We start from the raw sequence: 12,751 nt of genomic DNA on the forward strand, positions 1-12,751 counted from the left end.
TCCTATGCTCCTTCTATATCTTTGTCTGCTATGGATGCTTCAGCTCTTCCAGCAACTCCTACTGTGCTCTGGGGTTATTTCCTGTACATGTTAACTGCTGGCATTTTTCAGTTCAGTGCCTGTGTTTCCAGGATGGCTCCTCGAGGTAGTTAGTATTTCCTTCAGCCTCAAAGAGATTAGTGGCTCAGTCTCAGAGTCCCCAAACTAGTAATGATCCACATCTGAGTTTATCTTATTCCACAGTCTATGTACAAAAACAAAGACATATCTAGCAAGACTAAATATAGGCAAAAAATAAGTTTCTAATTAACATCATGATTCTTAGAATTATGGATTTTAAGGAACGACATTAAGTCTGTGTTTTGTTTTTGTGCTTATTGCTCTGACTCATATACTTGTTTACAGATTTCATGAGTATTTTATGGAAGGGTGAGTGAGCAATACTTTCCTTAATACAAGCTCTCTCTATTTCTGTTCTGGAAATATAAATGTAGCTGAATTCTGGGAAGTGACATCTGGATTTTGTTTCTGAAGAATCATAAAAGATATCTGCTGAAGAAGTGGCGAAGAATGACTTCATATTTGAGGAAAGATCAGAGTGACCAGAGGACTATTGTAGCAGGAGTATTAGGTAAGGGACAAAATGTCAAAGGTACCCAGTAGGTGGTTTAACTTGAGCTATGTAAATATTTACCTTTCTCTTTATTGCTATTCCCTAAATTCTCCTGTGTTTGAGACTCCCACATTTTAAAAGCTATAATAGCAAGAGGAACTCCCGACTCTTCCTCAGTTCCTTCTGTTGAGTAGTAAACAACAACATCTGGAACCTGTTTTCTCCAAGGCAGTACTTTCTGTTGTAGCGGCTACTGAACTGCAGAGAAGATATCTACTTCTTTTATAGCACATTTCATGTTGAACACTTACTTATGACACATACTAACAGCTTTTGAGAAACTATTTCATATTCATGGACTCTGCTTTAGAATAAAAGTACAGACAGGGAGTCAGAAGCACAAACCACGAAAATGTTAGGGTAGTTGGGAAACTTCAATCCAACCACCGATTCAGGAGAAGAAACACAGATGTGTGGTCTGAAGTTGCTGAAAGCCATTCGGACAACTGAAGGACTAAAACTAAGGCATTCTAAAGCCAAGACTAATGACTTTGTCTCACAGGTACATTCTGCTAATCAATGTTAAGAGGTTAAGGATTCTACACTATTCAGTAATAATCAAGACACAACAATAGTTATAATTGCTTTTAAAGTAAAATATGTCTTCTTATAGTTCAAGTCACAAGTGTCTTCACATATTAAATTATATAGTATCTGAAATATACACCTTTAACTTTAAAGAAGAAACAACTCTTTTATTGAAAAAAAAAGGATAAAACATTGACCAAAAAATCAATTTGTTGATATCTAAAAAACAGAATACATATGTTACAGTGATCCATTTAGATATCTTAGATATCTGGTTTCTTGCATAGTTTCCAAAACATTTTAGAGGAATACTTCAAATAGAGTCAGATGGAATTTTTAAGGTATTTAAAAAAAAACCCAACTCTTCTTTTGTGCATTTATATTCCCAAGAGATCTGATTAGTATATTCATCTTGGCTCAGGTCTCATTAATAAAAGATTCAAAGTATCTTAATAGGGCATTAAACTAATAGAGCAAAACCACAAAAGAATTCTGTCTTCATTCCTTTTTTCATAAGAGGTAATTGTTTCTGTGGAGCAAGCCATCCATGAGACTTGGTGTCAGTTCAAATGGCTGGTTGAAGTTATGGTCTCCAGTCATGGCTCTTCTGTGACAAATGGAGAGGCTCCATGGTGCTGTAGTGAATACAACTGACCCTGTTTCCATCTCCAAATGGCATATTTATTGTATCACCATTCTGGATTGTCACTCTTCAGGCAGAATGTGGAGAGCTTTTGCTCTTCATTCCCTACTAAACCTTCCACATCTGTTCCCTGCTAAATCCCATGTAAAGGCTGGACAGACTGGCAAGCTGCTCTGTCCATGGACACTGGAAATCTTACATGCTTAGAACTGCTCTCAATTTAGGCACCACTGTGTGATTAGGTCATATTCCAGGATGGTACTGTGTTTGCAGAACTGAATGCTGTGGAAGCAAGCCGGACACTGCCTGATGCTGCATTTAATAACACTGTCTACTTTATGGTGCTTCCTGTCTGTCCAAGTACTCGCCTATGGATACACATTATATTAGCAAAAAAAAAAAAAAAAAATTAACAAAGGGTTTGATGGTAAAATTCTAAAATGACCTCCAAAATTCTTTCCCAAATCATGTCAGTTCATGCATGATACCCTAAACCATCTCCTTGCTTTGAGTGTCAGCATGGCCTATTGGCCAAACGGGATAGATAGGCGTGCCCAGAGGACCTTATCCCAGATAAGTGTAGATGTTATCAAAGTTGACAAGTGAGATCACCTATCCCATCTGCCTATCAATATGATGCCTAATTCAAAACATAATGTAATGTATTCCTGTTACTCTAGCGCAGTTACATGAGATTCCTTAGCAGCTGTGAGAGTTTCTCCTGCTGGTCCTGAAGAAACATAACATGATATGTGCTGGGGTGGGTTCCTGAAGAGGCCACAGAATAAAGCATTCCTAGGATATGAGAGCAATTCCTGGTGGAAATGTAGCAAGAAAGCAGAAATCCTAGCCAGACAGCTGCAAGGAAACAAATCCTGAGTGAGCATGGCAGTAGATTCTTCTTTCAAGGCCTACGGATGAGAACAATGTGGCTGAAGCCTTGATTTTTGGCCTTGTGTGAGAACTCTATCCAGATGTTTGACCGACAAAGCTGCTGCTATAATAAACGGGTGTCTTTAAAACCACGAACCACGTCCACGTGTTGCACAAGAAGAGCAAGCTAATAAAAGCGAAGCAGATAATGTCATCAACATTTCACTCACAGGGAGCCTGCTGAAGAAGGATGAGCCGAGGAGGCTAAATTGATGGTGAAAATCAGTGACAGAGGCTGGAGAGATGCTTAGTAGTTAAGAGTCGTTGCTCATGCGAAAGACAGTGTTTGATTCCTACCACCCACATGGTGGCTCACAACCATCCATGATTCTAGTTTCAGGGGATCTGGTGCCTTCTTACCTCCAAAGGCACAAGACGTGCATATGGCACACATACATACATGCATCACAAACACACAAACACATAAATAAATCTGAAAAAATTGAAAATCAGTTGTACTAGGCTTTTTCTTTTGGGTCACCAACCAGCTCCCAAATCATGACACAGAGACTTCTTATTAGCTTTGATTGCTCGCCTTAGCTTAGTTCTTTTCTAGCTAGCTCTTTAAATTAACCTGCTTCTCTTTATCTACTCTTCGCCTTGGGGCTTATTACCTTTATTATTTCTGAATATCTTACTTTCACTGCTTCTCTATGTCTGTCTGGCTAGAGTGGCTGCTTGGCTGGCTGTGCCTGGCTTCTTGCCCCGGACATGTCCCTCTTTGTCTCCTCCTTCTTCTCTTGTTCTTCCTTCTCCAGAGCCTAGATTTCTCCTATTTATCCTCTCCATTGGCTAGCTATTCTTTCTCTTGTCTAGCTATTGACCATTCAGCTCTTTATTAGACCAATCAGGTGCTTTAGGCAGGCAAGGTGAAACAAATACAACACATCTTTACATAATTAAACAAATGCAGCATAGATAGAAGTAACACACCTTTACACAGTTAAAGTTTATTCCACAGCATAAACAAATGTAACACATCTTTGCCTAGTTAAAATAATATTCCACAACAGTCAGTGACAGAACTGGCTGAGATTGGTATCTTGGATTCTCATTTATATTCCAGTACTTTCCACAATACTGTAACACTACACACTAAGGAGAATTACTGGTTGATTTTCTTTATCCCTACTGTTTTAGTTACTTTTCTGTTGCTGTGATAAAATGCCCTGACCAAAGCAATGTGGGAAGGAAGGATTTCTTGTAGCTCCCAGTTTGAGGTTATAATCCATTACTGTGGGGTCATCACAGTGGCAGGAGCTTGGGGTAGCTTGATACATTGCATTCCACGGTCAAGAAGCAGAATTATGAGTGCAAATGTGTGCTTAACTACTTTTCTCAATTTTATACAGTCCAGGACCCAAGCCTGGATAATGGGACTGCCCACAGTGGGCAGGTCTTCCTACCTTAGTTAACTTAAGACAATCCCTTAAGTGAATTCCCAGCTGCCCAACTCCCAGGTGATCCTAGATCTCATCAAATCGACTATTCAGATTAACAATTACATTTAGAACCAGTAAGAAGTATGTATTGTGTTGTTTCTTTACATGATTTAGAACAAAACAAAACCATCATTTATATATTCTGGCTTTATTTCAGTGGTATAATGAAAACATCAATCAAAATCATACTAAATTTTGAGTTGGCAAGATTTTAAAATAATCAAGAGCTAGTCTTCATCACTATACAAGCAATGTTCTGAGCAGTCAAGATCAGGAAATCTGATAGGCAATTCCACCCACTTCTTATATTGTTTCTTTGATGAGTTGTTTTTGAAATTCACTACAAAATTCCTTATTTTGAGACAAGGCAGGTCTAAACCTTTGTGTACCATCATTGTTCCCCAAGCCTAGAAAACAAAAGAGGGAGGAAAAATCAAATGCCCATGCAATTTATCATTCCTTTTGGCCAAAGTAAAACTGAACCCACTAGAGATTCCTCACCTGGCCACATTTGCAGATAATCTCCCCATTTGTTTGATAATCAGCAAATTTCTTTTGCAGTGCTTTGTTTTCTCTTACAATGTAGAGTCTCCTAAAGTGACCAGAGGGGAAGGATCATCAGTGACACTTGACAAAATGGCAACATGCACCTATGGGTTCGTCATATTGGACTTGATGGTCACCCACATGGCTGGGTTATCTTGTACCTTGTAATTTCTCATCTTCTGCTCCCCAGGATTTTTGTGACAAATCAGATGAATGTCCCCCATCCTACACATACCACACAAGTGTCATACTGTCCCTGGGCTTCCCTTGAAGTCTCTGCTGTTATTTTAACTTTTTAGTCATTCAAAATAATGGAGAACAGATACGGACACCCGTAAATTAAGTATCTTGTATCAACATGGCTTTGTGTCTTAGCTTTACTCCGTGTCTCAAGGGAGATTACTTTCAAAACAGAGACAAGAGATGAGATTATATTTGAGGGACTACAAAAGGGAAAGCTGTGAAGAGAAAGAACATCTCACTTTCACTGTAAGCAGAATGTTTACAATGCCACTAATCTCACCTCTACTAAAGAAACTCAAACATGAATGGATCTTGCTGTACTCACTTGAATTCTGGTGTCATATTGACATGGTGCATCTTCTCAATTACGTGGATGTTTTCTCCTGAGCAGACTAGCATGCTACAATTTTTGCAGAGTAGAGTTATTAATGATGGATTGTTATTGTAATGCTTTGCAATACTTCTTTTGACTTTCATTTTCTTTTCCAAGATACTTTGTACCTGTAACTTTAAAATCTATATGGAGAAAAGAATAGTGATTTAAATATTTTTCATAGTTTTATGGAAGTAAATGAGCTGAAATTTACATATCTTAGATTGTACTCCAGAAAATAAAAATGAAGAGACGACAGCACCAGATGAATTTAGCATACAGTTGTCTACTGTAGTCAATGTCAAGTCCAAATACAGTGGAAGGATGGAGTAAAAGGTGTTGGGTCAAGTGGTGGGTGATGTTTGGGTTTATTCTAGATGTTTGATATAATTTTAACTTTTCAGGAAGACTGACATTGTATGATGCAAAAGAGACTTTGTCTTTTGTGTCAATTCTCACTTTTTTTTTTTTTTTTTTTTTTGGTTTTTTCGAGACAGGGTTTCTCTGTGTAGCTTTGCGCCTTTCCTGGAACTCACTTGGTAGACCAGGCTGGCCTCGAACTCACAGAGATCCGCCTGCCTCTGCCTCCCGAGTGCTGGGATTAAAGGCGTGCGCCACCACCGCCCGGCCAATTCTCACTTTTTATCAGGGATTGCCTAAACACTGTGGGAAGGCATTTAAAGCTGGGAGAGTGGAGTAGCTCTCTCAGTAACTGATAGGCAGCAGTTCTTTGTGGGAGCTTTCAGTATAAGGGCAGTGTACATGGTCTACTTCGGTGCTGTTATTTCTTTTTCATCCACCTGAGAAGTCTTGAGAGGGCAGATCTCTTGTTCTAGGGAGACTGAGCAGGGTAGTTCTTTCTGGAGTCCCTAAACTAGTCATGCATTATGGTTTGAATACCGCTTGCACCTCGATATTTGTGCATGAACTGACTCCACAAAGTCTCATGTTAATAGTATTAGGAGAAGTGGAACTTAACCTAGGTGTGTGCTTCGAAATGGGGCCCTTGAGAAAAGATTATCTTGGATTACGATTTAGGGGTGGAACCCACAAGATTGAATTACGGTGGCTTTGTAAGGACAGAGAGAGCACAAAGAAGTTTAGATACATATGCATTTCTGCTATGATGTGATAGCAGTCAGGAGATGAGGCCTCACAGAGCCTTTCATGTTCCTTGACCTTATGGATTTAACTATGAGTCAAACTCATAAACCTCTTTACATTAAAAATCAGCCTACCTTGGGTCATGAAAGTAATGAAAGGCTAACTAATACCATGTTTTAGTCTACAGATTGGGAGAATCTGACCTGTGAACCACACAGGTTCCTATAATTGTCCTACACAACTTAGTCTTAGAGCATCATCTTTTATAAGGATCTCACTGAGTCATTCTTTAGTCATAAATATGAGGCAATAACTTTATAGTAGGATTATTTAGTGAAAATGTTTGGTTTGCTTTATATTTAAGGGGGTTTAAAATGTAAGTTTGTATGAAAACCTGGCCAGGAAACCTTGGAGTTGGTTATATACTTTGCACACCAATTTGAAAGCATCCCTTCCCTAAAACTCTATTTAGGGTAGAGCCAATTCTAATGTTAAGAAACTAACATTCACACCCATATGCAAGGGTGTGAATTTTCTTCTAAATGGATTGTTTGCTATTATAGGAGTTACAGTCTTTACATCAGTGGTATGAGAGTTTCCTGAAATGTCGCATAAATACATTCTTTTTTCCCACTGTATTCTTTTACCCAATTCAAATAACTGTTACGAAATGAGACTCAGCTCTGTGACTTATTATATACATTTTAATTGTTCAGAACTAGTCCTAGTGTCAGCCTGTAAGTGGAACTTCTCAAAAGTAGCTGCGTGGTCAAGTGTTTTACGTGATTCTCTACTACGCTGAGTTTTTGTTTTGTTTTGTATGTTTTTGAGATAGGATTGACTCTGTAGCCCAAGCTGGCATTGAGTGCAGTATGTAGTCCAAGATGGCCTCAAACTCATGGGGTAAACCTCTTCTTGCCTTAGCCTTCTAAATGCTGGAATTTCAGACACAAGCCACCAAGCCTGGCTACGCAATCCTATTCTAATGCCATAGTGCCCATTGGTGTATGATACACACAACGCTGTGAAATCTATGTTTACTCTTTGCCTTCCCCATCCTCACTAAGTACACGTCAGAATCTCTACTTCACATAGCAAGGGTTTATGTCTTGTTTGTCACCATGTTTTCCATTTTTAGAATACTGTCTGGCAGACAATAGCCATTTTATAACTATTTTTATAATAAAGATACTGTGTTTATACATATGGGTTGGATCAAATTGAAACTACCAGGTAGGTTTGGATGAGTAAGTGGCACAAGTCTTTCTGGAAAAGGGCAGCCTAAATTGATACTACCAAAGTTGATGTTTGATTTCCCTGCAAAGATCAAAATTCCCTCACCATTTTCTGCCCTCCCACAGATCTTGGGGATCTGGACTAAGAACAAATCTTCAGACAGCAGCTGGTAACTCAGCACAAATTCTGTCTGGGGAAGTAGCCACCCAGACATCAGTGGCAAACATGTGTAGCCATTCTCAGATGAAAACTAAACTCAACAGTGGCCAAGAACAATACCTCATGTGCATATTCCTCTGGTTTCATATTTTGAACACGGTTTATAGCTTTATACATCATCTTCTCTCGGAAGTCATTAACGATCTCACGTTCGGTAACTCCTGAGCCACTGCTGGTAACCAGGACATAGGTGCTTTCATCAGCTCTGGCTCGACCACGGGCCTAAGAACATGAACAAAGAAAGGAAGTGCTGTATCTTGCTCTGAGCTGTCCCAGTTTGGGCCTGGGAAGATAGTCTTCAGTGGGTACCACAGCCTTCAAATAATCTCTCTATTCTTAGTAAAGGTAGTTATTACCCATGGCTTGTAGATAAACTTTTTCAAACTTAAATGTTCTTTAATGCAATGTTCTAGGATGATTTTGGCAACTCTATGAAGCCAAAATAATACACTACCCATATAGCCCTATTGCACCCTGAGCAACTATCATAAACCACGGAAACCCTGAGCAGTGGCTTGGACCAGTGAAGCCATCTATTTGGAAAGAGGATGAATGAGGACAAGGCATATCTCTGGCCTTGGCACCAGGGCTTCTGAGCACACAGAACTGTGCTCGGCAGCCTACTTTGGACTTTAAACACAGTTCTTCAGGAAAATATGCACGTTAAAGAGTCAAATTTCTATAAGCTGTGTAAGAAGGTGAAAGGCACATCCATTCTTTTTTGTTCTTTAAGTTTTTCATTTGTGTAAACAACAAAATATGATAATATCTATTTCCCATTTGCCCCTTCCAGCTTCTCACAGGTCTCAACCCAACATCCATTTCCATGTCCTCTTTTTGATTGTTAATGACCACTAAGGCCATTCATTTAGTGCTGTCCATATGTGCATGGGTATCAAGCCATCCAACGGACCATAAACAACCTAGAACTGATGGGGTGGAATTCACTAGATCCAACCCATCACTGGAGGTGATATGGACACATTTTTAATAGTAGAAGCTTGATTGCCTAGATCAAGAGCTTAACTATCAACTATAATACTATTCTTAGCGCAAACTGCATTCATATTGTAGTCAGAACATTCTGACTTACAGATCACTCCCTGAACTAATCTTGCTTTCCAGAAAGATAGCTGCCTAATGACCTTCACCTTCAATATCTTGTCATGCACCAAAGGACGAAATAACACCCCTTTCTTGTTTAAAGAATAATGTCCTATATTTTCTTCATCATAACTCTTCTAAATACCATGACATTGTTAATATAGGTGAGTAAGAGAGCTGTGAAGTTTGGATGCAAACTGACAACTATTCATTTATTTATTGACCCCACTCACTATTTTATAGAAAACTATGTAGAAAAGTTGAGTGGCTGGAGGGGAAAAAGACAACCGCTGGGCTCCCTGAGGTCTGAATGGGTTACTTTGTCAGACATTTGTGCACAGTAGCTTCATATTCTCAATCCCACTAGGGGCTCACTGACATTGGAAGACCGAGGAGGCCTCTTTTGAACCTTGTCACGGGGCCAATATCAAGCATAGTCTTGGAAAATCTCAGGACATAGAAATAGCAGCCAAAATAGGGTTGTTAGGTAAATTATAAGAGGTTGCCCTAGTAGTCAAACAAACAGCAGTCATATAAAAGCCTTTCCCTTGTAATTCTTTAAGATGGGTCTTTTAGCAGTAACACAGACATATGCTTAAAACTAAAGAGTTTTTGTGTTGTTTTAGTGAAAAGGAGGAATCCACATAGTAGCACAGGAATGAGAATCCACATTAGACACAGAACTCTGGGCATACCTGGACCATGGCTATCTCATTAGTGACGAGGCCGTAACGGATAACGATATTGCATTCTTTGATATCCAGGCCTTCCTCTGCCACTGTGGTAGCGATAAGCAGATTTATTTTTCCAGTGCGAAATTTACTAATGACTTCTTTTTGTTCATTCTGTGGAAACATTTTAATAAATTAAATTTTGTGATGCTAAACACATTCAGATCTTCTAATTAGGAGAAGAAAATAATAAATTGCAACTGGTCAGTGTAAATCAGAGGATTAGCTCATAGATGGATTTTCTGCCATCTGTTTTTGGCAACGAACAAAGACACGATGGTGAGACAACATTTGATTTCCAATCTGGGATTACCACACAATAACAAAAATATTTCCATCCTGCAGTCTGGAGGTGGGAAGAACATTCTTTATGCCAAGGAAATAAATTGATGGGCGATTTGGGAGGAAGAAAAGGGAGAGGTGTTGCTGGCTGAGAAAAGGCTTTGGCAAGGACAGGCTAAAATAGAGTTTACCTTTCAATACATTAACACTAGGGTCTGATATTTAAGGAATAAAATTCACTGAACCATTTATATCAGTTTTGAGACAGAAAATTTCCCATACATATTATAATTGGTCACTTTAAGAATCATCCAGGGAAAAAAATAAAATAAAACAAAACATACAGAACATTCCAGAAAGGATACAGGAGAAAGTCAAAGTACTGAGTGCTTCCAGGGAAGGGAGCTGGGACAGTAGAAAGTGGTGCTACTCTTCAATTTTACTTTGAGCAAGATTTAACTTTAACCAGGGTAAACATAAGGTCTAGTCAAAAGACATTATAAATCAAAAGTGGATGACTATGTTATTAAAGCCTAATCATAGCAAGGATATTTTTTTTCAAATATGAACTTTGAAAGTTAATATAAATGTATTGAAATCTGACTTCTGGCTTTTGCTTTGGAAAAACAGCTGAGCAAAAATCCCATCTGATATGGACAGTGTGTGGTACTTTATCTCCTCCAAACTCTCACCAAAGCTGCTAGCCACTGTGGCATTCAGGACACACTTTTATTCTTTTAAATTAAACAAAATTAACCTTCTTGACCAGAGGTGTGTTCTCTCCTGCCCTTTCCTTTCTTTGTAAAGGTAACATGAGTTTTTATTTGTCTCATCACTGCAGAAGAACATGAGAGAAACGTCCCTGACAAATCTTTAGCAACTTCTACCTTATTCATTGACATCTATTGATTTAAAAAAATCATATCTTTGATTTTAAGATATACCTCTACCTTCATTTCAAAGAGTACTTGAATACAAGGTTCCAGGATCAGTGCTGGGCCCTCAGATCAAGTATGTGCTTAACTATTATCAGGATGCATGAGTCCACTCCAGCTCACAAGCTGAGACTGTAGGGCTGGAAGTCCTTACTGCTGGAGAATGCACAGCTATTGAGTGTCCAAGTGGGAAATTTCAAGTTTTCTTCTCTTAAACACTACATGGATTTGTTTTGTTCCATTGTGTGGAACAGTGATGGTTATCACAGGACTGAAGCAACTCCTCCCTGAACAAGACTCAAGGGAAATTTAGCTTTCAGGAGAATACCTAAACATTTGACATGTTTAAATGTTTAAAACAGTTTACAAGTGTCTTTTTTCTCTCAGAAGTGTTTTTTACTGTGCATACAATAAGTAATACAATTTTTAAAAACTAGTAAAGGAGCAGAAACCTTCTCAAAACCCTGTCCCTAACACAGCCAGTACATTCACTTTTCCAGGTTCTCATAGACTTCATTTTACAAGTATTTGTTGTACAGTTTTGATTGTCATCCACATATCCTGTGCAGTTTTGAATTCCCACTTGATTTTATATTGTAAATATGTCTTTGTGATGTTGCCAATATAAAAGTTATTCATTTTCACAAGAGGCACCAAACTTGAGAAGTTTCCATAAGTATAGAAAAAGAAAAGGGAATTCTGAGATGACACTGACCTCATTAAGTACTGCTGTGGAATAATGCTTTAGTACACTGGTTTAATAAAAGTCTGACTGGTCAGTAGCCATGCAGGAAGCATAGGTGGAATAAGCAGATAAGGAGAATTCTGGGAAGAGGAAGGCTGAGTCAGGAAATGCCAGCCTGCTGTCCAGGGAACAGCATGTAATGGCACACAGTTAAAGCCCTGGAACACGTGGCAACATATAGATGAACAGAAATGGGCTGACTTAAGTGTAAGAGCTAGTCAATAGTTAGCCTGAGCTAATGGCCGAGCAGTTTTAATTAATATAAGCCTCTGTGTGTTTACTTGGGTCTGAGTGGCTACCAACCGAGTGGGACACAGGAAAGTTTCAATGACAAAGTACCACCTATTGGCCTGTCATTAACTCAAAATGTCAAAAACAAGAGCCTCCTGTGAATCTGGTTGTGAGAGAGTGAAAGAATTGAGAAATATTACAAGCAATTAGAGAAGCCTCGTTGAAGTGTAAGAAATGAACTCCCAAAGGACAGTGTACCTGTGTCATGGGCTTGACTTCACTACTATGTCCTGCCCCGATCAAATGATGAGCTTTGACTCCAACTTCAGCAAACTTTTCATTTTCCATAATCCACTGGGAAAGTGCATAGGTGCTCTGCCGCGTCTTTGTGAAAATAATTCCTCGAGATGATTCCTCAGACATTGCGAATTGTTCCAATATGGTGTTTCTTAATTTAGCGAGCTTTTCATTTTCATATTTTGGATTTTCAGCTAGCTTTTTCAACATTTTCTTGTTATCTTTAAAAATAATTATTAATGTTACCAGCTTGATTTAGCTATCCCCATCAAACGGACTCATACTTGTACACCCAACTGTACACCACAAATATGTCCAATTTTTACTGGTTAGTTAAAGAAGAAGTTAACTTAAAAACTATTAAAAATAAAATTAGCTTGCATCAGAAAGTTAAAATATTTACACTGGCAGTTTTTACGTAATAGGGCATTAAGACATGACTCATCTGTAGGTAATCTTGTGATATATTTTGTGCTCAGACTATTT

The 12,751-nt window shown here is 38.6% G+C and overlaps 1 protein-coding gene across 1 annotated transcript in view; it reads right to left on the minus strand.

Moving 5' to 3' along the window:
* Window positions 1-3,707: 3,707 nt before the first annotated feature.
* Ifih1 (interferon induced with helicase C domain 1) overlaps window positions 3,708-12,751 on the minus strand; it is a 51,664-nt gene continuing 42,620 nt past the window's right edge. The window contains exons 11-16 of the mRNA XM_006984604.4: window positions 12,227-12,486; window positions 9,740-9,889; window positions 8,001-8,162; window positions 5,334-5,524; window positions 4,721-4,811; window positions 3,708-4,626 (exon numbers count right to left, since the gene is read on the minus strand). Of these exons, the coding sequence (XP_006984666.1) occupies window positions 4,447-4,626; window positions 4,721-4,811; window positions 5,334-5,524; window positions 8,001-8,162; window positions 9,740-9,889; window positions 12,227-12,486 (1,034 nt within the window). The 3' untranslated portion in view covers window positions 3,708-4,446. The remainder of the gene's footprint in view (window positions 4,627-4,720; window positions 4,812-5,333; window positions 5,525-8,000; window positions 8,163-9,739; window positions 9,890-12,226; window positions 12,487-12,751) is intronic.

The sequence above is a fragment of the Peromyscus maniculatus genome, chromosome 4, assembly GCF_049852395.1.
Source record: "Peromyscus maniculatus bairdii isolate BWxNUB_F1_BW_parent chromosome 4, HU_Pman_BW_mat_3.1, whole genome shotgun sequence".
Taxonomy (NCBI): domain Eukaryota; kingdom Metazoa; phylum Chordata; class Mammalia; order Rodentia; family Cricetidae; genus Peromyscus; species Peromyscus maniculatus.